Source organism: Nothoprocta perdicaria, unplaced genomic scaffold, assembly GCF_003342845.1.
Source record: "Nothoprocta perdicaria isolate Ctin4 unplaced genomic scaffold, notPer1 scaffold_71, whole genome shotgun sequence".
Classification (NCBI taxonomy): domain Eukaryota; kingdom Metazoa; phylum Chordata; class Aves; order Tinamiformes; family Tinamidae; genus Nothoprocta; species Nothoprocta perdicaria.
The window spans coordinates 3,425,262-3,436,127 of record NW_020455988.1 but is presented as its reverse complement, the minus strand read 5'-3'; the positions used below and the strand labels follow the sequence as shown (position 1 = coordinate 3,436,127).

General features: G+C 51.3%; 1 protein-coding gene across 1 annotated transcript; it reads right to left on the bottom strand.

The window, feature by feature from the left end:
* Nucleotides 1-860: 860 nt before the first annotated feature.
* LOC112957297 (histone H2A.Z) lies at nucleotides 861-2,522 on the bottom strand. Its single transcript, XM_026050891.1, has 5 exons — nucleotides 2,352-2,522; nucleotides 1,942-2,019; nucleotides 1,735-1,848; nucleotides 1,356-1,485; nucleotides 861-1,212 (listed from the first exon to the last, which is right to left on the bottom strand). Exons 1-5 carry the CDS (start codon nucleotides 2,352-2,354, stop codon nucleotides 1,151-1,153), a joined length of 387 nt encoding a protein of 128 aa, XP_025906676.1. The 5' UTR covers nucleotides 2,355-2,522; the 3' UTR covers nucleotides 861-1,150.
* Between the last annotated feature and the right edge of the window lie 8,344 nt (nucleotides 2,523-10,866).

Here is a 10,866-nt window from a genome sequence, read left to right as displayed (position 1 = left end):
GCAGGACCCTCAGCCTCAGCCAAGAGCCGACGCTGCTGCACCCTCATCYTCATCTCGTGAGGATACTGTTATTTTCAACAGCAGCCTGAGGGAACAAGCTAAAAGAAGCCAGTCCAGGACGTCACCCAGGCTGCTGCGGATAGAGTATCCAGGAGCTGAGGGAGAGCCTATAACAAACTTACAATTCAAAAGTTGGAAGTGGCACAGTTTCTCACCTCATCACTAAGTCTTAAGAATAATGTAAAGTTCCTCTAATRTCCTGTAAGATCAGCAAGCTGACGTAGTTACTTTTACCCCAGGTTTTCCCTCGGCTTGTGGCAGAATCAGCCCAGAGTTGGCCTTGCTAGCCAAGCACCCAGCCACCTCAGAAAGACCGATGGATACCAGCGGAGAAGGATGCAGCGCATCCCTCATATTGTTTATGGACTCATCTATGGCCTTTCMTCAGCAGAACGGCTGCAGAAGTGCAGACATACACAGGTTCTAGAGTGCAGCCTCCAGCTCACCTTGGAGACTATGAATACCAGGTAAATCTGCCCTTAAACATGCCTTCCTAAAGCTCATTCTAACATAAGCCTCTACAAGGCTCCGTTATTAAGAACGTGCTTTAACCTGGTGGGAGAAAAACGCTCCCTGTCACTCTRCTACTATGTGGTGCAGCGCTGCAAGGCTACATTTCCACTTTACAATACCAATACCTGCAGCACCTCACAGCTCCGAGAGCCATCGCAGTCGTGTCCTCCAGGAACTGCACTTCTTCAGAGCTGCACAACTGGGACCAAATGTTTTTCAGTCACTGTACATGAGACAATCGGTATTGATATAACATTTATTGAATATTTCCACTCTAGTGGATGAAAAGTCTGTACAAAACCAAACACTTCCTTTACTTAATCAAACCGATCTAAAAACAGTCAGCTCAATCAAAACCCACTACAAATACAATAGCTTCTTTGAAGCCATGGTAACACTTAAATACGGTTAAGACTTCAATGCAGAAATTTGGTTTGTTAGAAAGCTCAGTGAGCTTTAGCTTCTCAAAGTTACAAAAAGGCAAAATTGTGTTTCACAGATACAGTCCACCGGAATCACCAACACGGGACAATTAAGTACTTAAGAGTCCTGAGATAACACGGAATCCTGGTATCCTTTAGACAGTTTTCTGTTGTCCTTTCTTTCCAATGAGAGATTTGTGGATATGTGGTATTACACCTAGGAAAGAGCAATACCAAGAGTTAAAATAATGTTACTTATCAGTGATTTTGCTAAACTTGGCACTTCAAATACAATTATTAAGCAACCCTTAAAACTAATTGAGCTGCTTTCCACTTAAAGCTAGAAAGCAAGTTACATACCACCACCAGCAATTGTTGCCTTAATGAGAGAGTCCAATTCTTCATCTCCTCTAATTGCAAGCTGCAGGTGACGGGGAGTGATACGCTTCACCTTCAAGTCTTTGGATGCATTTCCTGCCAGCTCAAGAACCTGAAGACAAGAACGTTTTTAGACTGAGTTCTGCAAGTCAAGAGACCCGTCAYGCGGCTTTAGCTCTTTCCTCTAAGCCAGGTGAGCAGTGACATGAGGACAGCAAGCAATATGTCTTTTAAAGGGGTTTGTGTTTTGGCACACGAAGAGTCACAGCCCAGTTCACACCAACAAGGTGTATCAGGCTGTGGCTACAATTGTATGGTGATCAGCCCGTCCAGCTCGCCCGGGCCCGCGCAGCATCTTTACCTCTGCTGTCAAGTACTCCAGGATGGCAGCACTGTACACGGCAGCCGTGGCTCCCACGCGCCCGTGGCTGGTGGTCCGAGACTTGAGGTGCCTGTGGATGCGCCCTACAGGGAACTGGACACCAGGAGAGGAGGAAGACGCCRTCACCACAGGATGAGGCAGAAGGCCCTGGCCGGGCGCGGGCACACACGACCGCAGTGCGCTCACCTGCAGGCCGGCGCGCTGGGAGCGGGACACGGCCTTGGTCTTGGTCTTCCCGGAGTCCTTCCCGGCTTTGCCTCCAGCCTGGAGCAGGGAGACGCGGCTCGCTCCCCTCGCACCCCGCCCTCCCGCGCATGCGCTCCCCGCCCTCCTCCCCCCCGCCGCGCTGCGCCCGGGCGCCTGCGCGCTGCCCGCTACACCTAGCGGCACGGGCCGCGCCGCGCGCATGCGCCGCGGCCACTCCCTCTCCCCGGCGGCGCCACCGCGCGTGCGACCCCCCCTCCCCGCCTCCCGCCGCTCGGTACAACGCCGCCCGCCGCCCCCCCCGTACCTGCCGCCGCCCGCGCTCCCGCTCCGCACACGGCGGCCGCCGCAGCGCCCCGCGCCGCCCCCCGCCGCCCCCCGCCGCTCCTCACCATGGCAGACGGCTCCGCGGCGCGTGGCGGAGACGGACAAGAGGAGCGCCCCGCACGCACCGAGCCCGCGCGACAACGGCGACCTGCCCCGGCGCGCCGCGATTCAAACTGCGCCCGCTCCCGCCTTCCGCCGGCGCTTTATAACCGCCGAGCGCGCCCGCATCCGGGAACCGCGGCCCCGCCGCCGCCCAATCGCCGGCGGCCGGGGCGGCGCCCTCCCGCCGCCGCAGCCAATGGCGAGTGGCCGGGCGGCGCCCGCCGCGCGCAGCCCCCGCGCCGCCTGGTGGGGAGGGGGAGCAGCTCCGCCATGGCGCGGGGGCGCCGCCCCAACCGCCGCGTAACGGCCGCCCCGTTTGAACGCGGGGCCCAGAAACGGCCTTTTTCGGCATCCCGCGGGGCGGGGCGGGAGCTCGTGCGCTCCGCGCGGAGCGGGGGGCGCCGGGAGCGCGTCCGGCTGCATCCGGGCGGCCCCGCCGGAGYGTCACCCGCCGTGTCGTGCGGAGCGCAGCGCTGCAGCGCGGCCGCCTTGCGTAACGTGGCCCGGCCCGAGCCGCGCCCGGGCCTTTCTGTGCCCACAGCAAGGTGGGGAGCCAGAGCGAGCCTCCCGGGACTGCTGCGCACGAGAAACGCAATCCGTGAAAACCCCAACCTCCCCCTACACACACACACACACATAGACATAAATCCTTCGTGCAACAACGTTTCCCGCCTCCATTGCTGTTGGCGGCATCCCTTGTGTGCACGGGAGCATCCCTCCCCTCCCGCTGGCCCTCACCACCGCTTGTCACTGCAGGAGGCTGCAGGTGAGGAAGCGGGGCACTCCAAAGCAGGGCAGGCTCAAGGATGAGGAGTYGCCAGAACCCGTCCAGTGCCCAGCTCTGTCCGTGGTTATTCCTGTTTGCGCCTTGAGACCCCAGGGAGCAGGAGGTCTGCCGAGACCCCACAGGGGAAGCGCCAAAGGCAACCGTGGCGCTGCCTCGACCCAGGGAGCGCCTGCTGCTCGGCCGGAGCTGCTTCCAGAGGGAGCCGCATGGAGCCCCTGGGAAGAAGGCTCTCACCCAGGATAGTCTAAGATCAGAGAAGGGCTCGTGCAGTTACAGAGCAGCCTACGAGTGATGCCTGCACTCCAAGCAAAAGCTTCTACTGGGCCTTCTTTTGAGGGGATCTTTATGCCACACAAAGAGACCATTTGATAATAACTTCCACTAAATTCTTCAACCGAGGGCCCGGACCTGACACACTTCGCTCCTCATCCGAAGTCAGGGAGCTCCAGCTCGCCCGGCTGGCACCTTGGGCACTGACAGCCCTGGCCCCCGAGCCCTTTGGGCTGGCGGGCACGCGATGCGGAGCAGCGCTCGCGGCGGAGCCCCGGAGCCCGCCGGCCGGTGGCCCCGGCCCAGGGAGGTGCCAGCGTGTCGCTGCTGCTCACACACACACACGCACACACACACATGCACTCTCTCGGTTTTATTTTTACCTCGCTCTTATGTAAGAGCCGCGTGATTACCCAGGGCAATCCTGCCTCCGACCCAGACATCTCCCTGCCTGCTTCCAACTGCAGCTGAACCATCCATGCTGAATTCAGGTCTTTCCAAGTGTAACCTTCAATTAATGCAGTGCAGATGCACTTCAAAACCTTGACAATGTTGCCCCAAAAAGAACACTTATCCCTGTTTTCTCCTTTTTTTTCTTTTTGACAGGTGCCATTTCCAAGRTAGGGTACTTATTTCTACTTCAGAAAAATAAAATGACTAACCTACAAATGAGTTCTGAGGTATTGTGTGTTTTATCTCTTTTTGCTCTTAAAAAAAAAGACCCCTAGCTATCCATGGWGCCACTGCAGAACATCACAGATCTTAGCTTGAGATGATATCAAATTCACTTGGGAGTATCAAACATGCCCAGGCAGAAATCCTGCATAAAATAGTGAATAAAGAGCTGTTTAGAGGTAACACTATCTCGGTGTCATGAACTTTATTAATATAAACACAAACCCACCGCTTCAGACATTAATAAAGATGTATTTCCTTTAACCTCAATGTCAAAGGGTCCCAAGCAAGAGGAATACACCCCAAGTTTAACAGGAGACGGAGCTGAGAACAGGAGCTTGCTCACACCAAGCTTTTCTCCAGAACTTTTTCTCCATTTCTATAGCCACCCAGAGACACAGAGCCCTAAGGCACAAGTGCCAAGGACTAGAGCTCCTCTGCCAGGTCTCTTCTGCTGCATGCTGAGACAGTCAAGATTTAAACTTTGCTATCCAGGTTGCTAGTACTGGGTGTCACACAGGGCACAGGACACTTCAGGAGCTCAAGCAATTTTACATCAGCAAAACAGACAGAAGAGCAAGTAGTTCAGGTGCCTCCAGCCCCTCACCAGCTACCTACCAGCAGCAGGAGTCCACGTCCCAGGGAAGGGTGGTGTTGATTCATCGGAGCCAAACTATCAGTGTAGCAGTAGAATGCACTTAGCATGGGTCTCCAGACAGTGCAAGATTTATATATATATGTATATATATATACATATATGTATATTATCAACAGCGTCTCCCTCCAGGCTTGCTGGCCCTCCTTAGCAAAGACAGACCTACTTGCATCTAGCTGGGCAGAAGCGCCAAGGCAGGACCAAACTGAGAGCAGACACTCCTACATTCAGGAATTTGGCATTTTGGTTTTATAACACTGTCTGGTGCCTCTATCTATTTGAGGTGTTAGTTATTTATATCCTCAGCAAACCCCATGAGGGTTTTTTTTTTTCAGTTAAAAAGCCTAAAAATCAAAATTTTACAGAAGCCTGCTGAAGTCAGGATTTCATTCAACCTACTGTTTTTGAAGGGTTCTGTCTAAAGTGCCTCAGAAGGAACAATTCACCTTAAATCCATCCTTAGAGGAGTCAAGTTCCAGGCCATAAAACCCTCTGGAAGCAGTATACTGGATGCAGCAGGAGAAAACGGATTTTCTCCCTGGTTTCTGTCCACAGCAGCCCGAGGAAGCAGAACAAAGAGGACTCCTACCAGATGGAAACGCTCCCTGCCGCAGACATTCCCGGCTGCCCACACAAGCCTTCCCGGCGGCCGCAGCTCCCGGCCCCTCCGGCAGCTCCAGCTGCACTGCAGGGGAAGGTGCCCCCCTGCACCGGTGCATTTAAATCAAGTATAACCCCGCTCAGTATGTGCAAAGACCAGCCTAGGGAGCTACTTAAGCTAATAGAAGAGCGTAAAGATGATGCTACACAGAGCAGAATATGGAGGTCACCCTCCATATCACCCTACACTAGGTGACAAGGATCTCAACATAGCCCCATAGCCCTTCCCTCTCAATATTTAAAGCAATAAAGTAAAATTAATTTAAATACTCTATGAACAGCCCCCCRAGCAACTTTAGAGCCACTTATCAACAAAAATAACCTCCATTTCAATCCCCTGTGTCACTTACCACCTCCATTCCCTCAGCTCAGCCAGGCTCCTTCCCGCAGGGATGGTCAGGAGAAGCTCAGCGCTCCGCTCACCATTGCCCTCCCACGTCCGATCAGCTCGGACCATGGACAGAATTCCTTCTTCTCTATCTGCAAAGCACAGGGTAGATGCACATTTAGTCTGTAATGGAAATCTATGCCTGCTGGGTTTCCACACCAGGAACGAACCCTGCACCACAACAGGATCCAACTCCAGGTTCCCTCTGAGGCAGAAGTATGAAGTCAAATCAGAGCAAAATAAGTGTTAATGACAGTTAATTAACGCAGTAATTACAGCTCAAACTGAATGCCTTCAAAGAGAGACCCCAAGCAAAGAAACCCCTCACAATGACACCCTGGGGTCCTGTTCTTGTCTTAGGGACCCGAGGAGGAGRAGATAGGCCAGACCACGGGGATTAACACAGTTTTGGGGTGAGAAACAGCTTTTGGCTCTCAAGGTCGGGACAGGATGGTCCTCACATCCAGGCAAGCCTTATCTCAAAGTCTTGACATCCTCCCTTTTGGGGTGTGAATCACAGGGATGCAGACTGCTAATTACAGCCCGAGGTTAAGTCATTAGCTCCATATAGTTCCAGGGACCTAAAGGAGGCTTGCCACAGAGAAATTCCCCTGCATTGGCTACCTTATGGATCTACAGCTGTTTTCTGGCATTTATAGTTTGTGACATCCATGCGAGAGCACGACACGTCACTGAACTGCCATGCCTTTTAGCATGGCAGGCACAACAAAAGCCAGGAGCAGAGTGTCTTTTTTTAGGGACCTTGTCTTCCAAACAGACTCCAGAGCTCTGCATTAGACACCTGAGCTCCCACAGGGAAAGAAGTGCACCACAAAATAGGTCCCRAAATTTCCAGCACGTATAGGGGCATCAGATGAGTGAAGCTGAGGGAGGAAGAGTTCATGCCTTAATGACACTTTCAGTAGGACTACAGAAAGGTGGGATTCACAGCATCCGGGGGAGAGAGGCCTTCCTGCAAAAACACGGTAGATTTTCCCTGTGTTTGTCCTTTTCATTTCCTCAAGAGGCGCAAGGAATTTAAACCAGGTCTGTTGTTCTAAGGGCAGCGGAGCCGGCCTGAGGACTCTGCTGAAGTTCCTCTTTGCTGAGCTGAAGCGGACRATCTGAGGGGCTCACGAGGTAGCAGCAACCCCAGGCGGGGTCTCCAGGCCAGGCAAGGGCTGCGCTCCAGCCCCACGGCGGGCAGGACGCCTGGATCGCTGCAGGTGCCTCCCGGGAGGACGCTCAAAGGCAGGGAATCTCCGTGCAGGAACRCAGAGAGCTTCAGAAATCTGGTACATCTGGGGCAAAAGTAATTGCTGTATGGGGTGGAGGCTACCACGTATATATATAGGCCATCACATAAATACTACAGGTATGCACAGCCACCTTTTAAAATATAGTAATAGCAGTCCTTTTTTTTTGGGAAGGATAATTCCTGCCTATCCATTGGGTGCCTCTCCCATGGCACAGCGTTCCTTGCAGTCCTTCTGCAGGATTCTGTGAAATAACAGGGTTTTGCATCAGTTTAGTCTCCTGGCAGGCTGCAGTGTCTGGGTTAAGGAAGATCACATGCCATGTGGCAGCACTGTTGTGTTGCACTTGGTGATGAATGGGTGCAACAGTCTGGTTTAACAGATACATTTATTAATCTAGCACCTAGGAACAGCTTCCCAAGTCTCTATAATAGATCTGTAGATAATTCTTGCATACTGGTTACCAGAGAGACTTGAACGCCCCTTATATCTCCACTTCCTCATGTGTGCTCATACCTGCTATTAATATCATAAGGACTCATCTGAGCAGCTCTTGGCTTTGCTCTCCTTCAGCCAGCTGCAGAAGGAAGCTGCAGCTAACAGGCCAGAGGACGTCAAAGTCTGTCAGAGATGGTGCCAGCTAGAAATCCTTACCCTTCATCCCTCCATTGCCATATGCGGAAAACATTTCCTATGGATAAACTTTTCCTTTTCCTTGCAGGTGCCTTGATCCTCCCTGGAGCAAGACCCTCGGCTTCCTTGTTACCCTGCTTGAGCTCCATCCAGAGTGGTGGCTGAAATACACAACATGTATGCCATATTTTGTATTCCTGTATAAAGCTGCACCTGAGGACCAGCTCAAGCTGCGCTCAAGTTGCAGGTGGATCTAATTTGGTTGATGCCATCTATGCTCAGAGGACACTGCCCTTAAATAGGCTGGTACCAAAGAAACGCCACTTGTAGTGATTGCTTTCCTAATAAAACAACTTGAATAACTCTCATAGACTAGTCACTCCTTGTTGTTTAACCCACGAGCACACTCAGACTTAGCCTGCATTGTAAACAGTATTGAGGTTGTAAAAATCCACGTACTTGGGTTGAACCATGACTGATGATGTGTTAGGGGTGCATCTTGTTTTGGTTTCACAGCCCTCTTCTCAGGAGTAACGTTTCTGTCATTGCTCTGTTTACTAAATGGCTTATAGTTAATTTGAAACAAAGTGCAGCAAACTTTAAAAGCCAAACAAGAAAGGATGAACACGGAGTTTCACTTCTATTTTTTTCCAGTGCAACTGTGTATTYGTTACTCCTTTCCTCTTTCACTGAGGCTTCAGTTCCAGGAGCAGCTCTTCCCRGTGCCGACATGGTGCTATTAACTCTCCAAGTCCAGGGCCACCCTTCTCCTTCACATCCGTCTTTCAGCTGGAATGGAGGAGCTAAGTGCTCCTGGCCCCAAYGGCTGCAGTGCAGCATGGAGACACGGGGAAACCGCTGCCAGGAAAAATAAACAGGGGGAAAACTGCATTTCCCTGAATACTGCTGCTTCCAGGTTTCCAATTGAAATGCTCTTTTGTAGGAGCTGGAAAGGGTTCTTCACGATTTGTTCTGTGAAGATGCAAGGGAAAACAGCAATGCCATCTGCCCCTTGGAACAGCAGAGAGAAAATTCACCAGGGGGCTTGTGCTTTCCTTGCCAAAGTTGATGCATATAGAAGTGATCCAATTTCTTCCTTATTGGTAAAAGGTGGCCACACTACAGTCATTACTTATTTCTGGATCAACATCCTGAGCTACCTTTTCCTCATGGTAAAAGCCGATTTTTTTTTCATACAAGTAAATCCAACTCACTGCTGAAGTAGCAATCTGTGTAGAAATGGATTTATGACACAAACAGCATGCCCCTCACTGAGTAATGTGTGATTAATATTAACATGTTCTTGTTTTTATCCAGCTGCAGGGAGAACTGGAGGCACCAGGGCATGTTTTATACAGAGAAAAACACTGATTTCATGAAGCCAGGCCTTGTGTCAGTGTGAATATAACGTTTACTGACATGCCTTTACAGTGACAACAATCATACCCCATTTAGGAAATGAAGGTAGCTTCTTTTGTTGTTATTAACCAGCTTAAATAGCATCTTCTTGAACAACATGAGCTTTATGTGTTTGTGAACAATACAAGATTCAGCACATTTACGAAAAATGAAATAATTCTCCAGATAGTGCAGCTCTTCCAGTTCTTAGCATCTACCTTCATTTCCACCTCAGCCTTCCCAGTTTTTGCCCACTGAGGGTTATTTGTGCATGAGGCTTTTTGATTTAATCCTTCAGAAAGAAATTGTGCTTTCAAGAGCTCACTTTGCCCAGAATTTGCATAGGAAAGTTGGAAAGTGGGTATTAGATTTTACATGTGCTTTCGTCTCTCATAATTTAGGCCCTTYTCCTCAAGGCTTTATTAGAAATTTCTGCATTGTTTTTGTTTTCCTAAACCAAAGATTTGTACCGAGAAGCAACAGACCCTGGAGTTTAACCATTATTTTTTCCAGCTAAATTAAATATACTGTGAAAATGCTTCACAGTCGCATCAGAACTATATACCAGGGTACACATGGAATGGATCCAGATTTCTTAAAACATAACGTAGCTGAGATAGAACAAATGAAATCGCCCCAACGGTGGCAGTATAACCTAAGAAATGAGAATCCTACCTAACACACAAAAGGATGAAGGGTTTCCTCTTCAGTGGCATTTTTAGGCTGAGTCATCACCGCCGAGGAAGCATCCTCCTCCTCCTCCTCCTCCTCCTCCTCCTCCTCCTCCTCCGCGGGGAGGGGTTCTCGGTGAAACCACAGCACAATCCTTACTCTGCTTAAAAAAATATATATATAAAAAGGAAATATAATAACATTTTACTCTGTACAAGGTGAGCACTTTGCACCAGACTGATGCTGTCTCATGGCCACGCACTTCTGTCCTGGGCTGGACCTCAGAGCAGGGCGGACGTCGGTGTCAGGTACCAGGCACGAAGCACCGCGCGTTRAGGACACGTTTCCTTAGCTGGGAGGGCAGGCAGCTTGGCGGCACCAGGGACCCCAGCGGGGTTGGAGCAGAGGAATAAAGGCACAACCGCCCAGATAGGAAACAGCTACCTCAGACAGCTGAGATCTTTTCTGATCAAAACAAAACCAGACACCCCCTCGCCCTCCCCCAAATCCTCTTGAGCTTGGCGGAGGGTTTTGCATCATCTGGTATTTTGCACCTTTTCTATTTCTCCCCAGCCCCCTGGGGCAGGGCCTGCRTCCTCTGCTGCTCCTCCAAACCCCGATACAACACACCCCACAGCCCAGTGGCAATTTAGATGGAAGATATTAATGATCCATGAGGGTAAATCAGCATTACCATTTGTGAAGCCACTTCCTTTGCACAAGGAAAGGAGAGCAAGAAGAAGAACAAACCTCTTTCCAGGTCAAATTTGTCAAATACAAAGATTCACCTGTCCCGGTGAAGCCTTGCAAAAGAATTACACATTTTATTGCAAAAGCTGGGAAGGTTTTAAGGAGAAACATCTGGCACAGAGCTACCTATCAGTGGTTATGGGGCCTGGGGGCAGCACGTCTCCCTGCGTGGGGCTGCGAGGGACGCGCGGCGCTGCCCTTATCTCCGCGAGGCAGCCGGGCCGGCAGCCCCATCCATCAGGCGCGAGAAGGGCAGCGCCATCCGGAGACTCGTGTCCGGGCGGCAGCAGCGCCGGGGGGCACGGGGAGCCGGCGGGAACGCGGCGCCCGGAGC

Coding starts and splice junctions, on each gene's coding strand:
- LOC112957297 (XM_026050891.1), bottom strand. Junction 1,486..1,734: donor TGGAGTACTTGACAGCAGAG/GTAAAGATGCTG, acceptor TCTTGTCTTCAG/GTTCTTGAGCTGGCAGGAAA. Junction 1,213..1,355: donor GGCAACAATTGCTGGTGGTG/GTATGTAACTTG, acceptor GCTCTTTCCTAG/GTGTAATACCACATATCCAC.